Raw genomic sequence first — 18208 nt, forward strand, 5'->3', positions numbered from 1 at the left:
CCTCGACGTTAGGGGTGTGAGCGCTCCAATGGATGTTGAGGATGGAGCGGAGACAACGCTGGTGGAAGCGTTCTAGGAGCCATAGGTGGTGCCGGTAGAGGACCCATGATTCGGAGCCGAACAGGAGTGTGGGTATGACAACGGCTCTGTATAGTAATCCCTATGCCATCAGTGCTAGAATTTTCGGTTGAGAATCACTGCTCTAGACCCAATATTTTGCTTGAGAAAAATTGTCATTTGCCCATTTCCTTTGGAGTTATGAAATGGTGCACACAACAAGTCAATGAGGGACGATTAAAACAGTGGTTTTCAAACCTTTTTCTTTCCACCCACATCCCACATCCCATTACTAATCACAGATGGCCTAGGGATTACTTAAAGTGGGATGTGAGTGGAAAGAAACAGTTTGAAAGCCACTGATTTAGAGACAGGACCCATTGAGCCACTCACATAGAGTTAAATAATATCTGCAGATCCTGGGATCGAGTGCAATACACAGACATGCTGGAGAACTTCAGCGTGTTTACCTGTTAGCCAGTGCTCATCCCTCTGCCCTTTCCTCCCTTCTCTCCCCTCACCTTTTTTTTTATTCGGGCACCTCTGAAGAAGGGCCCAAGCCTGAAATGTTGGCTACCGTTTACTTTTTATTGGATGCTGCGTGACCTGCTGAGTTTCTCCAGCTCTGCCATTGGGAATTGAGGCTGATGCATTTTACCTCTCAACCCCATTTTCCTGCCTTCTCCCCATAACCTTTGACAGCCTTACTAATCAAGGACATCGCCTTTAAATCTGCTGGCTGATCGACAGGAATATACACGTCTATCATCGTTTCCTAAGTGTCTACATCTGTGGAACATTTTCAATGCATCATTTCCCTCACCTCACCTTGGCTATTATTAATGTGCCTTTATCGCCTCCCTTTCCTGAGCACTTTGTCGGTCTTTTAAAACGCATGAAAATAAATGAAGGAAGGCCTTACATGAGCAGCGGCATTAGATTCAACAGCAATCTGGGGCTACGTACCTTGTAGCAACCTGGAAGGAGATTGACAGAGTCACAGCGCAGGGCAGAGCAGAAAGTGCACCTCCCATCCACCACATCCATGCTGACTTATCTATAGACAAGTGAAACCCAGCCAGATGAAGCGTTCAGCCCCTTTTGTAGTCTCTCGTGAGTGTTCGAAATGCAATGGAATGAGTGACTGCTGGATGAGTGCATCCCCACCCAGTGTGACTGATTGGTGTTCTCTCGGGTAATGGGCAATAAATTCTCCACACTTCCCTGCACCCGCCATAAGTGCGATGTGCCTTGTGTGTCAATGAGATGCAAGAAGGCATTCTGGATGTCTGAAGCAGTAACCGGAGGGCAGGTCAGGCAGTGCATGCAGCAAGAACAGAGGGTATAGACAGGCCTTGACGACAGTCCCTCACAGAACTTGTAGCAATCTCAATCTCTTTTATTATCTTCTGACTATACATATACGAGACAATGAACCTTACATGAGCAACGGCACACACACACACACACACACACACACATGTTCATACAGACACATACACAGGCATACAATCACAGGCATACAATCACACAGACACACACAGACACATACACGCAGACACACGCACACACAGACACACACAATCACAGATGCACAGAGACACACACAATCACGGAAAATCACACACACACACACACTCAAACACAGATACACACACGCACACAGACACACACACACAATCACAGATGCACACAGACACACAATCACAGAAAATCACACACACACAGACAATCACAGATGCATACAAACACACACAGAGATGCACGCACACACACATACACACACAGACATACACAGGGACACCCACACATACACACAGACAAACACAAATATACAGACACACATGCAGACACCCACACATATACATACACACAGACACCCACAGATATACAGATGCACATGCAGACACAGACACCCACACATATACACACAGACACACACAGATACACACACACACCCCACATAATAATCACATATATGCTTAAAGATATATTTAGACAGTAATGGGCCCTTCCAGCCCACGTTGCCCAAATACCCCAATTGACCTATAATCCCAGCACATTTTGAAAGCTGGGAGGAATCTGGAGGAACCCCACTGAGACACAGGGAGAATGTACAAACTCTTTACAGATGGTGCCAGATTCGAACCCGGGTCACTGCTGCTGTAGCAGTGTTGTGCTGACCGCTACAGTAACTGTGGAGCAGAACAGTTACCCTAGCGGCTGCGTGGGTTTCCTCCAGCTGCTCCAGTTTCATCCCACCTTTCAAAACATATGTGGTGTGTCGTTTAATTGAAGTATTTGGGGAGCACGGTATCTTGGGCCAGAAGGGGCTGTTACTGTGCTGTGTGTATAAATTATAAGAATATGTCATTTATCCTTTCATTGTTGAAAGAAGTTGATCTTTCACCCAACCCCTCCTCTGGCCTCGCACTGGCTTAACACTATTCCCTGCTCTTTTGTTTTACTTTCGCACCACCCGTTGTTCTAAGTATAGGTTGACTTGCTTGGCTAGCACACAAAAGAAAGTTTTTCACGATATCTCAGTACACATGACAATAAACAACTCAAATGGGTTCAAGCCTCCCTTCCTTCACTCTCTACCTTGACCTTATAGATACTTTGAGATATGGTTTCTGAGGTAACATTTTCAAATGTTTTCCCCCTGTAGGAACAGAATTAGGCCATTCGGCCTATCAAGTCCGTTCTGCCATTCAAATCATGGCAGATGTATTTTTCCTTTCAATGCCCTTCTCCTGCCCTCTCCCTGTAACTTTTGACGCCCTTACTATTGAATAACCTACCAACCTCGATATCAATCAATGTATAAGCAAAAATGATTTCAAAGAGCATTAGGTGGAATTAAATATTATGCAAAATTTCAGTGACATTCACTAAAATAATCATTGCACAGTAAACTGGTCTCATGCATTGATAATGGTGATGAAATCTTTTGTTGAGGAATACTTAAGCTCCTCTTCATGTTGGACAGATATGCCTCCTGGATTGGTTACCCTCACCATATACTCAGGAGATATGAAAATATGTTCAGCAACTTTAACCTACTACACTGACATGGAGGAGATTGAAAACCTCTTGAACAATACCATCAACCCAGTGGAATTCATGTGCCAGGCAAGTAAATCAACCCTTGCGGGTACATCTAAACTGGCTTCAGAATATTGCTGCAAACATCACGCGCCAGGTTCAGAGAGATCCAGGATCGGGTGGCGGGGGGGTGGGGGGGGGGTGCTAGGGGCGAGAGGTGATGTTACCTGGTAAGGAAGGAGGACCATTTAGTGAAGATTTGAGAAAGGGTCAAAGCCAGAAAGGATTTTGAAATCAAAGGATGGATAGGATTGAAGATTCTTTTATTGCCGTGTAGTAAAACAGCTGTAATATTACACAAAATTGCACTTAGTCTGGTGCGGGGCAAAGATTTGCCATCGGCACAAATTGCCTGGGCCCCTTTAGAAAGAGAAGCAAAATAGAGTCGCGCACCCAAGGCTCTTCGGAAGTCCTTTCTGCCCTTGGCACGTTGGTTCTGATACCTGGTACCTCTCAAGCCAGACTCCCGCAGCCCGCCGCCTGGCATGAGCCCTTGGACCACAGGTCGCTCGCCGCGAGTTGCTGATGTCCTGCTGCCTGTGTGTAACTCGGGCTCAGAGCCCCTCACTGGTCCGCCACCGTGGCCACCGTCTTGTGGGTCGTCTCCTCTGCTCCTGGGCAATCCTCTACTTCCCCAGCCACTGTAATCCCTCGAGGCCGCTGCTGAACACAGGCACCACCATCTTGGGCCCAGACCCCACAGGATTTTAAAATAAAGCCTATACGGAGCCATTGGGAGTAGGGTGGGGTGGTAGAACCCAACGGGGGTGCACTGTGTCCCTGCTCCCCGCTCTTCCCAGGTCCACATTGGCACCATTACAGGTACTACCATTTCAACAGGTCTGGTTGCACTGCCTTTAATTTTTGTTCCCCGGCCCGTGTTTGGAAGTGGCCTTGAAATCACCACCTCAGTGTCCGTGATGTCTGGCCTGTTAATGAGTTAGATATTGGTTTGCAGTGTGATGCTTGAAGACAGCATCTATACCCTGCTGTGAACATGTCCTGGGTTTACTATTGTACCTTCTCACTCCTCTCCCTCCATTGCTCCCTCACCTTCCCCTGCCCCATGAGCCTCTGCTCATTCACCAGCTCATGGAGGGCCCCGAGGGTGGGGGTTGAACTCCAAGCATTGACCACGCCATTCCCTGGAGACCCAAGGGGACCGGGAAGCAGTTGGGGCGAGATGAACCACCTTGAACCAGGAAGGAGTGGGTGATGCGGTGGGCCACATTACTGGAGGAACTCGGCAGGTCAGGCAGCATCTATGGGAAGTAAAGGGTAAGCACCATTCTGAGCCCAAGCACTTCATCGTGAAAAAGCAAAAGCAGGTGGGCGTCTGGGGCAGAGGAGAGGACAGGACAAGGAGAGCAGCAGGGTCTACGGAGGGGGAGCAGTGAGAGAGAGACTCTCATAGAGCTCCCTTTGGAGAGAGGAGGAGACCTTCTTCAGGGCAGGCATCCTTCGGTGAGACCACTATGGAGTAGCTGAATGGAGTTGAACAAAAAATTCTGCAGATGCTGGGGGTTCGTTGATCCTTTAACATGGGTGGAATAAGGTGACTGGGGCTCCTGCTTGCTGCTTCACTCCTCTGCCTGAGGGTGTGTGAGAAAAGACATGGCATGAACCAATCATTTAGCCTTGATGATTTCCGATTTATTGTCAGTTAATACATGACATCACATACAGTCCTTAAATTCCCTTTTCCTGCAGAATTACCACTAATTGATAGCACAAAAAATAAACTGAACATAGTGTAAACAAAAAAGAACCGTAAACAGATCACGAATGTAAACAAACTGACTGTGCAATACAGAGAGAACAAAAAGAAAATCAATAAAGTGCACAAGTAAAAGACCTTAAATGAGTCCCTGATTGAGTTGTCATTGAGGAGTCTGATGGTGGAGGGGTAGCAGCCATTCCTGAACCTGGTGGTGCGAGTCTTGTGGCACCTCTACCTCTTTCCTGATGGCAGCAGCGAGAACAGAGCAGGTGCTTGGTGGTGTGGATCCTTGACGATTTCTGCTGCTCTCTGACAATACACCTCCCTGTAGGTGTATTTCATGGTGGGGAGGGTTTTGCCTGTGATGTTCTGGGCTGTGCCCACTACCTTTAGGAGGGCCTTAAGCACAGGGGTATTGGTGATGCAGCCGGTCAGCACACTTCCCATCACACCTCTGTAGAAATTTGCCAGGGTTTCTGGTATTGTACCAAACCTCCGCAGACTCCTGAGGAAGTAGAGGCCCTGACGTGCTTTCTTCATGGTGCCATTGATGTGTTGGGTCCAGGAAAGATCCTCTGAGATAGTGACTCCTGTCAGAGACGAGTTCACTGGGTAATCCAAAGAATTTAAATGTGCTCATTCTCTCCACCTCCGATCCCCCAGTGATCACTGGATCGTACACGTCTGGCTTTCCCTTCCTGAAGTCGACAATCAGATCCTTGGTGATGGTGACATTGAGTGCAAGGTTGTCACTGTTGCACCATTCAGCCAAGTTTTCAATCTCCCTCCTGTCTGCTGGCGCATCACCTTTCTTTATACAACCCACTACTGTGGTATCTTCTGACCCCCCCCCCTCACCATTGTATCTTGACTTGCCACAGATGCCACAATTTCATTGTTCCTAAGACATTATTGGACAGATATAAGGGTTTGGAAGGATGTGGACCAAATGGGTTCAGCCCAGAATGTCAACATGGACAGCTGGGCCAAAGGCCCTGTTCGTCTGATGCGACTCTATGCTAGTTTAAAGGGTAAAGTCGCTCATTGTTCTCAAAAAATTGAGTTTTACAAACTTCATTGTTTTTAGTTTGCATGGATGTTAAATATAAGGTGACTTGTGCTTTGCCATCATTCAAACACAGACGATCTCACTGAGATCAGGGCAACTGGCATCATTTAAAAAAAAATGCAGAAGTTCAGGTTTATAATCAGATGAAACACAGAAGTCTGCAGATTGAAATAAAAAAATACAAAACTCAGCAGGTCAAACAGCAAAAGGTAAAGACAGAGAACCGATGTTTCGGGCCTGAGCCCTTCATCGAGGTCGGAGAAAGATGTAGGCAGGCGCCTGAACAAAATGTTGGGAGGGAGGGGCAGGAGAGGAATAGAGTCCCTCAGGCAAGAGGTAATAGATGCATCTGGGTGGGAGGGCACTGCAGAAAACAGGAGGAGGGAGGGATGTCTCTGTTGGGGTGGGGAAGGGGGTGGAAAGCTGGAGGAAAGGAGTCAGAAGGGTAGGGAAGGGAGGGAGAATGGCCAGCGGGTGAGCAGAATCCGGAGAAGTTGATGTGAGGGAGAACACCCAGACGGAATATTAGAGGTTGCTCTTCCAATTTATGAGTGGTTTGGGTTTGACAGAGCACAAGGCCGCGAACCAACGTGCCAGCGCGGGAGCGTGGCACAGAATTGAAATGGCTGGCCACTGGGAGATCCCTAGCGTTGCTACAGACAGAGGAAAGGTGCTCAGCGAAGCGATCTCCCAGTCTATGTCCAGCCTCTCTGATGTAGAGGAGGCCACAGTGGGAACACCAGACACGATAGACGACCCCCACTGATCCGCGAGTGAAATGTTGCTTAACTTCGAAGGACTGTTTTGGGCTCTGAATGGAGGTGAGGGAGGAGGCATGGCAGGGGAAGGTGATTAGTGGGTAAGAATGAGCGGTCCCTACGGAAGGAGGAGAGGGGAAAATGTGTCTGTTGGTGGGCTCATGTTGCAGGTGATGGAAATTGTGGACGTTGGATGCAGAGACTGGTCTGGAGGTAGGTGAGGCAAGGGGAATCCTGTCGAGGGGCAGAGGGGAGTCAGCACAAATATCAGCTAACTGGACATATTCCACCAGATGGAACCAACAGTGCAATGAGGAGGTCTCTCCATGCTGTACCTACCCTGGAAGTCTTTCATGACCCAAACTATCAGAAAGGGTTCTTGTCACCATTTAAATTAAATTAGACATACAGCACAGGTCAATTCGGCCCTACAAGTCCATGCCACCCAATTTACACCCCATTAACCTACACCCCCAGTACATTTCAAACGGTGAGAGGGAACCAGAACCTCCAGAGAAAACCCATGCAGACACATTCAAACAGACGGCATGGGATTTGAACCCAGGTCCAGTCCCGATCACTGGTGTTGTAAAGGCGTTGCGCTAATCACTCCCCCAGCCGTGCCGCCCACTGTGAGAAATGTGATCCCTTCTGGAGCAAAAATCAAGTTCTGATGGTTTTCACGTTGCATAAAGCACTGGGGAAATTCTGCAGCCAGATGCCATCAACCAACTTTTCCGGTCCCTGTTAACCTGCTCTCTTCTCCCCACCCTTCCAGCTCTCCACCCCCTTCCCCCTCCATTCCCCCATGGGGGGGCATGGCACGAGGATGTCCCCCCCCATTGATGCCGGCCGTGGTAAGAGCATTACCTGGAAAGATGAATTGTATTTGTGTGGAAGTAAGGCTTCTTGTGTAAAACATTTTATCGGGTTGACCTCGAATTGGGTTTGGCCAGGATCAGATCCAGACCGAAAGTTCATGTCCCCCAGAGTGAACAGAAGAGTTACTAAGCAGAATCCAATCTACTGTGGCCAACCATTTGGAATCCACACATTGATATGTCTGCCATGGCCTCCTGCACTGTCAAACTGAGGCCACCTGCAAACCGGAAGAACAACGTCTCAGTCCTCTCCAAACAGACGATATCAATATCGGCCTCCAATTTCCCTTAACCCCCTCCTCCGGTCTCCCTTTCACTGCCTCCTCCAACTTCCCACCCCCTTCCCTCTCCATCCTGAGAGCTACCCCTCCCCCATCACATTCTCAGCTTTTCACTCCTACACTCCATCGACCTGAGGAAAGGGGTCCAGTCATAGAACTCGAGAGCATCAGGGATAACAGAGGGGGGCACTGAGACAGGCTCACTTTCCTCTGACTCGTACTCCTCCCCCTGTCCCTTCCTCCCTCCTCCCCTCCTCCCCCACCTTCTACTTCAGGCATTTTCCTGATTTGGCCCAGGCCCGGAATGTTGTTGGTCACTTCCTGAGTTTGCTGCGTTTCTCCAGCACGTATTGCCTGATACGATGCTTGACCTATGGAAGCCTGTGGTCTTCCCAGTTAGATTGGGTTCCACGGCAGAGCTCTGAACAGGACCTAGACACTTCCAGGAGTCAGGTGACTTCAAATGTGGGTGCTAGTTTAACTAGTGCACACAACAGCACTGAGCCTTGTCCAGATGGTATCTGGCCTTGGTGCCTGAACCTGATGGTGCTGTAGTCTAGGAGCTGCTGAAAGAAATGAATGGTTTGTCTCCTCAGAAAGCATTCGTCGGTAACAAAGATCTGCCATGGCTCAGCCGGTGACATTCGTAACTCCGAGACAGAATGTTATCAGTCATGGGATTCACTTGAGAAGCTTAAACTAGCATTTTGGGAAGCAGTATTGTGTGGTGCTGACCCAGCAATTCAACCCCCACTCTGAATAATCTTGGGTGAAAGTGGATTTGGGCTGTGAGCAAGTCAGTTTGAATGAGCCTTGTACTTTCTGATCTAGGGCTTTGATAACATTGTTTGAGTGAATTGTGGTTTCTTTGATGTTTCTCTCTGAGGCCTTGTGCTCTGAGCCATGGTTAACACCAAAGGGCGCACTGAAGGTTGGTGCAGCCAAAGCGAGGGGGCTGTGGAGAAGGATCACGGTCTGGAGTCCTCCCATTACCGAGCGTCGAGAGGCTTAGACCGAGGGGAAGTCCCTCAAATAATGGGGGGGTGGGGGGGGGAAGCAACAAGGTGTCACAGTGGTGCAAATAATGTAACAATGCACAGAGACAGGAACAAATGGATATGAAAGGGTGGGAACAGACTCTGAACAGTTTTCCTTCTGCAAATAATTTATTGTGAATAACGTCTATTTTTGGTTGGAAAATTGGTTCATCCTCATGGATAAGCTCACCCAATGACTGCAGTCAGGCTATTTAACTTTCTGCTCCACAAAAATCCTAAATCTATTGTCACGAACCTGTCATGAAAACTGCTGTTTGTTGTCCGTTCAGAAATCTGCTGGCGGAGTGGAAGATGCTGTCTTTGTATCATTGGGGGTTTGTCTTCAGGCTCCTGTACCTCCTTCCTGATGGTGGCAGTGGGAAGAGGGCATGGCCTGGGTGGTGGGGGCCCTTGATAGAGGCTGCTTTCTGAAGACACCGCCTCTTGTAGATATCCATGATGGAGTGGAGACTGACCGAGTTCACAATTTTCAGCAGTTTTTTTTTCCTGTCTCGTGCATTGACACCTACATCCCAGACAATGATGCAACCTGGACATCTCATTTCACTTTGAGGCATTTGATTTAATTCTGCCATTCCTTTGTGGGACCTTGTTTTCCAGCTTAACTGCCACAGCTTGTTTCTCAGACTGAGCTGGCAGTGATTTTTCCAATACCAGGATGACCACAATCTATCCAGGCTGATAGTAGAATGTTGAGCACCGTCACACTGAGCACTGGAGCACCTCAGGGCTGTGCGCTCAGCCCACTCCTGTTCACGCTACTGACCCACGACTGCATCAGCAGATCCAGCTCCAACAGAGGCATCAGGTTTGCAGATGACACGGCAGTCGTCGGCCTCATCAGCAACAACGATGAGTCACTCTACGGGGACGAGGTGGGAAATCTCGTGATGTGAGAGGAACATGCCGAGTCTCAACTTGGACAAAATGAAGGAGATGATCATGGACTTCAGAAGGACCAGAAATGTCCACCCAACAGTACACATCAACTCAGTAGTGGAGAGCACCAAGTTCAGAGCACCACACATTCCAACACCCCTAAGCATAGAGCCCTCCAAATGGTAGTGGGCACAGCCCAGGACGTCACAGGCAAAACCCTCCCCACCCTCGAGAACATCTGTGGGGAATGCTGCCGTCAGAGAGCAGAGGCAATCATCAAGGATCCAGACCACCCAGCACACACTCTGTTCTCACTGCTACCATCAGGAAAGAGGTATCAGTGCCACAAGACTCGCCCCACCAGGTTCAGGAACAGCCGCTACCCCTCCACCACCAGACTCCGCAATGACAAATTCAATCAGAGACTCATTTAAGGACTCTTATGCACTTTATTGATTTTCTTTTTTGTTCTCTCTATATTGCACAGTCAGTTTGTTTACATTCCTTTATTTGTTTACATGTTTACGTTGTGTACAGTTAACTTTTTGCACTCCCATTTAATTCTGCTGCACCCACAGGTAAAAGAATCTCAGGGTTGTATGTGACGTCATGTATGTACTGACAATAAATCTGAATCTGAAAATCTGAATTTGTTCACAGAGCTCTGGATGTGAACTTACTTTCTGTCATTTCTACTCTTATACTTTGACATTAGGGCCAACATGCCTTACTTGTTATCTGTTGTACACGAGTCCTAGCCCTCTGTGTACGAGAGAGAACAAGGTCTCGTGTTTCTTTCCAAAGCAGGCTTCTGCAATTTATCGCCAGGTGGATAATGTTCTCTTCTGTCTTCCAAAAAGAAAAACTGTGCGGCATCTTATTAGATGACCTACCCTTTTGTGGGACTCCTCATTAACACCTTCTGGAAGTCCAAAAATCGTATGGGTAGATGTATTTTGCCAGCACAGGCTCATGGGCCAGATGGACCTGTTAATGTGTCTTTTAATTTAAAAAAGTAAGGATTACATCTCCAGGTCCACTCTATTCAACCAGGTCAAACACTCTTCAAAAGACTCTGCTAAAGTTGTCAGGCACTCTTTTCCCCTCAGGGACCCTGCATCGTTAGGGATTGCTAAATGCGTTTGCTATTGATCACCACAGATGTTATGCCATTCAGGCGAGAGATCCCTGCAGTCTTCCACCTTTCCTTTTTTGAATAGGGACATCATATTGAAAGTTTTTGCACCTCTAAAATCCAACAATTTTTGGAATATAATTAATGATGCATCCACTATCTCAGCAGCTACATTTTAAAAGTTTTAAAATTTAGACGTACAGCACGATAACAGGCCCTTTTGGCCCGTAAGCCCGTGCCACCCAATTACCACCAGTACAGTTTGAACAGTGGGAGGAAACTGGAGACCCAGGAGAAAACCCACGCAGATGCGAGAATGTACTGTAACGATATTAATATTTGGGGAGAATTTATAAGATTTAGAGTGGGTCACAAACATACACACAATTTAAAACAGATCTTATTTGAAAGACTGAAGAAATATTGAAGATTTCTTGGAGAATGTAAGCATCTTTCACAAGTAGGTGTTAATTGAACTGATGTCATAAAATGCTTGACCATTGTCTTGCTGGAGTCATGCTGTTTATCAGTACCCTTTCTGCAAAGTGCTCACAGAAAGGTCAATTCTGGATTGTTTACCTAAGATAACAACTTGAGAAGAAGAAAGAACTCCTGTTGTTTGCTAGAGAAGGTGGGGGTTTTTCAAGACATGAGTCACATGCTCTCTTTGGAGTTTTCAGTTGGAGAGAGAAGAGAAGCCCTCTCAGCTGGTGTGTGTGTGTGTGACACAGTGCAATCCAGGAAGAACTGATGTTCCAAAAGCAGTGGATGGCTGGAAGTGCTATCTGTCTGATGTTTCTCTTGGAATAAGAGGAACAGAAGGAGCTCTGTCGTAACCTGAAAGAGGTTACCATCTGAAAGACCCTGATTGGGCAAGTTTCGTCAGCGAGACCCTAAGGTGACTAGTGGTGGTACCTCAGTTGTGGAAATACTGGAGCAGCAAATATCTCTCTCTGCAAACCCTACAAGAACTTTCCTGAGCGGTAAACATTGACCTTTCAAGCACCAAAGCCTGGTGAACTTTATACATGTTAAATTCTGTGCACAGTATGGTGATTGCCTGCAACCAGAGAACTTGTAAGGAGGAGAAGTGAGATTGAACTGTGAACCAAAGAACTTTTACACACACATTACATAAACGTGCACTTGGAATTAGAAGGTGGTAATTTGGGTTAAGTATAGAGTTAAGTTAAAGTTTGATTCTATTTTCATGTTTGAAGTTGATTGAAAATAACTTTTGTTTTAAAAGCCACTTGTCTTGGTGAATGTCTATTGCTTCTGGGTTTTGGGGTCCTTTGGGCTCGTAACAGTACGAACTCTTTTCAGACAGTGTGGCATTTGAACCCCAGTCACAATCGCTGTAACTGTGTTGCACTAACCGCTACACTAATGGTCCCGCCTCAGATGGCTTGCTTAATACCAATGGCAGGTTTTTAGCTCATCCCCAGTATTCGCCAAAGTTAACAGGATGCGTATTATATTCTCCACCGTAAAACACGGCAGACGAGAGCAGACATGGTGAAACACTGAGGGTTGTGGAGCATCCCTGGAAAAAGGAACGGGTAATGTTTCAAGTCCAAGATTGTTTCATCAAAATTGGGTAAAAGCGAAAGCAAAGTGGTGGAGGAGGGGGGTGGGGGACCGGACTGACAGGACAAGGAGGATATCTTGTGGTGATGTTGCTGTGGGTGGTTTTGGTGCACTTACAAGGAAGTGTAGCAAATCGCAGGTCAGATTGTACAAGTGGAAGGAGAGCAACCAAGGTAGTTTCAGAGAAGAATAACTTGCGGCGGAATGGCAAATCCCGGTGCAGACTGGTGGCGAGTTTCTGTGAGTTGGAGACTTCATTATTGATTGTGGAAGGCAGCAATGTCCCCAGAGATGGCACGTGGTTCCCTATTCTTACGAAGGGTCTTTGACCTGAAACGTGAACTGTTCCTCTTTGCACACGTGCAGGCTAAACTATGGGGACTTTCCAGCATTTTATGCTTCTGTTTCCGACACCAGTCAATGCTATTTCAGTTTATACATGGGTTTCTGTATCAGGCCTGTTATTCCAATAATTCTATTCCAATGAAGCAGCAAAAGTCAAGTTTATTCAACACATTGTTACTACTTAACATGTCTGTAGATTCTGGAGTTATTTGTTTTATATTTTAATGTGTACATATACATACTGATACACACACAGACAGACACACACACACACACACACACACACACACACACACACACACACACACACACACACCTCACACACATTCACAAACACACACACACTCACAAATACACACACAGTCTCACTGTTCCTTTAGTCATACAGCATAGTAGCATGTTAACGGTCCCTTTTGGCCCACAAATCTGTGCTGCCCAATTGACCGCCAAGTCAGTAAGTTTTGAACAGTGGAAAGGAACAGGAGTCCCCCGAGGAAGCCCATGCAAACAAGGGGAGAATGTACTGTTACGATCCCAGAGGTCCCATAAACCCAGCAGCAATAGATATTCACCAAGACAAATGGTTACTTAAACAAAAGTTGCTTTTAATTATCTTTAAACATGAAAACAGAATCACATTTTAACTTATGACTATTAACTAACTAACCTAACTTAACCCACTTCTAATTCTAAGTGCACGTGTATGTAATGTGTGTGTAAGTTCAGAAAGGTTTTTTGATTCACACTTCTCATTCCTCCAAGTTCACTGGTTGCAGGCAATTCTTATACTGTGGACAGAATTTAACATTTATGAATGTCACCAGGCCTTGGTGTTTGAATGGTAAATGGTTACTGCTCAGGAAGGTTCTTGCCAGTTTTCAGAGAGAGACTTGTTGTACATTTACTTCCATTAGTGTCTTGCTGACAAAACTTGCCCCATCAGGGTTCTCCAGATGATAACCTCTTTCTTTCAGGTCACCACAGAGTTCCTTTTTGTTTCACTTATTCCAAGTGAAACATTAGACAGTTAGTCCTCTCTTCTTGCATGAACCACAAGGGCTTTGACCAGGCTGAACTAAGCACTCACAACCCGTCTTCCCAATGGGATTTTCAAAAAGCTTGGCAGCTTGTCCTGTTCCAGTCCCAGCTCCAGCTACTGTTGCTGACTGTAACACTGTAGAACTGATCTGTGTGTGTATGTGTGTGTGTGTGTGTCTCTCTCTCTCTCTCTCTCACTCTCACACACACACACACACACACACACACACACACACACACACACACACACACACACTCTCACACACACACACACAGAGGAAGCCTGTTTTTCTCTCTCTGCTTGCAAAATCACATGACCCTCCTAGAACAGCAAGGTCCACTCCAGACAATCTGCAGCTCTGACTAGCTCTTTCATCTGTTGCCTTTTTGTAAACAACAATCCATTAGTGAAGTCTCCTGGGCACTCTCCAAATCTTTTGCAAAGACTGTTGGCCCCGACTTGTCTAGCATGAGCAGAGCTCCAGTATTTTAAACAAGATCTGTTTTAAAGCATTTGTATGTGATCTACACTAAAAACCCTGCGCCAGTTTATCTCCCAAAAACATATCTATGTTCTGTCACAGTACAAATTCCTTACAGACAGTGCGGGATTCGAACCCTAGTCTCTGGTGCTGTAACAGTGTTGTGCTAACTGCTATGTTAACAGAGCCATCTTGTAAAAATGCAACCCGATGAAACAGCATTCTCAGTGCAAAAACATGCCTTCACACATCTAGACTAAAAACAGACAAACGAAACATATATACATATACATATATAAAAATAAATAAATATTGTTTAATAAATAGTAGAGTCTTGGATGTTTAGTGTGAATAGCTCATTCAATCGTTCAGCAGAGTCTCTGCCCGTGGGAAGAAGTTGTTCCTCAGCCTGTTGGCGCTGGCTCTGATCTTCCCGTATCTCTTCCCCGATGGGAGCAGCTGAAAGATGCTGTGTGTGGGGTGGAAGGGGTCCTCAGTTATTTTGCACGCCATCTTTAGACAACGATTCCGGTAGATCACATCAATTGGGAGGGGAGGGGGAGGGAGACTCCAGTGATCCTCTCTGCTGCTCTTATAGTCCTGTGGATTGACCTCTGGATCCATTTCTCGACGGCAATACTGTGATACAGCCGGCCAGGATGCCCTCGAGAGAGAGATGGAAGCTGGTAGCCTTGCCAGGAAGTGCAGTCTCTGTTGCGACTTTCTGACATGTGAGGAGATGTTGTGTGTCCATGATAGGTCATTTCTTAAGTAGACTCGGAGGAACTTGGGGCTCTCTGCTCTCTCCACTACCGAGCTATTAATTTGCAGAGAAGAGTGGTGGTCCCCAGTCCTTCAGAAGTCCACAATTTATCTTGTCCACATTGAGACGCAGGTCATTACTCACAAGAATTTCCACCTCTGTGGCGCAACTCATCATTGATGCTGATGAGGCCGACTGCGGTTGTGTATGCATCATGGTTCAGGGGAATATTGTCCCGTCTGGTTGTACATGTGCAGTCAGATGATCATGGTTTTGAGGGATACTCTGCGATGTGCTTTAAAGAAGCACCTTTAAAAGTAATTGTTAAGCATGTCCAAGTTACACAATTCTTTGTCTTGTATCTGCAGGCTTTCCACATTATCCCATATAACAGAGAAACACTGGACAAACTACTGACAGAATCATTGAGGAGAAACATGCCAGCTAATGGTCTTCACATCTTTGGAATTAATCAGCTGGAAGAGGACGATCTGTCTACCAGTAGGTATCGGCGCTGTTCCCAGACTCTGAGAGAGTTGTCGAGATGAACTTCAGTGAACATTCATGAGTTATGAGATTTAATCTCACCAATAAGGTGAACTTGCCCCGTTCCTTGAACCTTTCCCTAAATGATGTGCCTGCACCTGAAATCATATTAACCATATAACCACGTACAGCACAGAACAGGCCAGTTCGGCCCTACTAGTCCATGCCAGAACAAATCCCCACCCTCCTAGTCCCACTGACCAGCACCTGGTCCATACCCCTCCAATCCTCTCCCCTCCATGTGCAAATGTCACCCTTCCCATGGTGACTGTATCTGGTTCCAGCCAGTGAGTTCCAGATACCAATTACTTAGTAAATAAAACTGTCCTATAATGATCCCTTTCACACCTTAAACACATGGCCCCTTGTTTTTTATAATGCTGCCTGATGATCTTCGCCTCTTATAACATCAGTCGGGTCACCCCTCAACCACCTTACATCCAGAGAAAGCATCCCAGCCCATCCTTCCTTCCCCATAAATAGTGTGGCCCAGTCCAGACAACATCCTGGAGAACCTCCTTTGCACTCTCTCCATCGCAGTCACATCCATCCCAGTATGTGGCGACCACAAGTGTACGCAGTACAGTAGACTACGTGTAGTCTAGCTAGTGCATTGTAAAGTGGCGGGTATACAGAACACTAGTACAGGAACATTAAAATCAGGAATACCCAGCAGGGAAATAGCTTCTTCCCAGAGGCTGTTGGGTTGATGAACAATATCCTGTAAATCATCTCAAAATATTTATATATTTTTATTTTAAATTATATAATTATGTATAGATGAGATTACTATGTGGTGTGTATGTCCTAGTGTGTTGTCTGTCTGTGTGTTTGTTGTGTCTGTGTGTGTGTCTGTCCATGCATGTGTGTTGTGTCTGTGCTTGTGTGTTTTGTGTCTGTATGTTATGTCTGTCTGTGAGTGTATGTTGTGTGTGTGTTGTTTGTGTCTGCATGTGTGTCTGTGCATGTGTGTTTTGTGTCTGTGCGTGTGTGTTTTGTGTGTGTTGTATCTGTGTGTGTGTTTGTTGTACATGAGTCTGCATGTGTGTTTTGTGTGTTGTGTCTGTGCATGTATGTTTTGAGTCTGTGAATGTGTTTTGTGTGTGTGTTGTGTCTGTCTGTGTGTGAGTCTGTGCATGTGTGTGTCCGGAGAAACACTGTGAACAGTCAAATGATGATAAACTTGAACATAAGCTTCCATCTTTTATATTGTATGCCTAACCGGTGAAGATAAGCATGCCATACATCTTCTTCACAACCCTGATTACCTGTGTTTCAGGGAATGATGGACTTCAATTCCAGGGCCCTTTTGTCCATCAACATTCTTTCGTACCCCAGCACCTACTGTACATGACCTACCCTTAATTATTACCAGAGCTGCATCACCTTGCACTGGTCAAGATTAAATTCCATCTGCTATTGCTCAACCCAGCGTTCCACCTGATCGGCATCCTGCCCTCACCTGAGGTGACCTTCCTCAGTATTGATAGCACTGTCAACTTTCCTGTCATCCGCAAACCGACTAACCGTACCTTCTCCAAGTCGTTAACATACATCATGAACAGCAAGGGTCTTGGCACCAATCCCTGCAGCGCACTGCTGGCCACTGGCCTCCAATCTCCATGGGTGGCACGGTTAGTGTAGTGTTCAGCACCAGCGTCCCCAGGTTCGAATCTGGTGCTCTCTGTAAGGAGTTTATGTGTTCTCCCCAGTGTCTGCGAGAGTTTCCTCTGGGTGCTCTGGTTTCCTCCCACGTATGGAAACATACGGGGATTGAAGGTTAATTGGGGTATTTGGGCAGCACGGACTAGTGGCCCAGGAGGACCACTTATTGTGCTGTCTATATATTTTTTAAAAATGTAAATTTTTAAAAATTTAATTTTAAATTTAAGGACATCCTTACACTTCCCATTGCTAAGCCAATTTTGGATTCAATCAAGGTAAACGGAAGATCTGCATGTGCTGGGGTCGAACACGATACACAAGCATACTAGAGACCCTCAGTGGGTCGCGCAGGAAGAATACCTGACAAAGGCATTGGTTACCTTTAACTTCCTTTGGACCTGTTGAGTTTCTCCAGTATTCTGTATTTCTGTATCATTTTGGATTCCGTTCACGTGCTTTAAAGTTAAAAACACAATGCTGTAGAAACTCAGCAGGTCAAACAAGCCCACGTTATATAACAAAGGTAAAGCTATATAACCACTGTTTCGGGCTTGAGCCCTTCCTCACAGTGTGGAAAAACATTTTTTGTTTGGACACCTGCTTACATTTTGCTCATTCTTTGATGAAAATTGATGAAGATTCAAGCCGAAATCTGTATCTTTATCTCTGCAAATATAAAGTCCACTGTTTGTCCTGCTGAGTTTCTCCAATGTTGTGTTTTTACTTGAACCATGGTGTCTGTAGTCTTTCATGTTTTACTTGATGTGCTTTAAAGTTGTGAGGAGGAGGGTGGGAGATGCACAGGTGGTGGGTGTGAGGTTGGCTCGGGGTTG

The 18208-nt window shown here is 46.2% G+C and overlaps 1 protein-coding gene across 6 annotated transcripts in view; it reads left to right on the forward strand.

The window, feature by feature from the left end:
- Positions 1 to 18208, forward strand: part of pik3ap1 (phosphoinositide-3-kinase adaptor protein 1) — a 141429-nt gene that overhangs the window by 69593 nt on the left and 53628 nt on the right. For all 6 annotated transcript variants that reach the window (XM_069885834.1, XM_069885835.1, XM_069885836.1 and 3 more), the window contains 2 exons: positions 3050 to 3192; positions 15533 to 15665. In XM_069885834.1, coding sequence (XP_069741935.1) covers positions 3050 to 3192; positions 15533 to 15665 — 276 coding nt within the window. The remainder of the gene's footprint in view (positions 1 to 3049; positions 3193 to 15532; positions 15666 to 18208) is intronic.

The sequence above is a fragment of the Narcine bancroftii genome, chromosome 6 (genome assembly GCF_036971445.1).
Source record: "Narcine bancroftii isolate sNarBan1 chromosome 6, sNarBan1.hap1, whole genome shotgun sequence".
NCBI lineage: Eukaryota > Metazoa > Chordata > Chondrichthyes > Torpediniformes > Narcinidae > Narcine > Narcine bancroftii.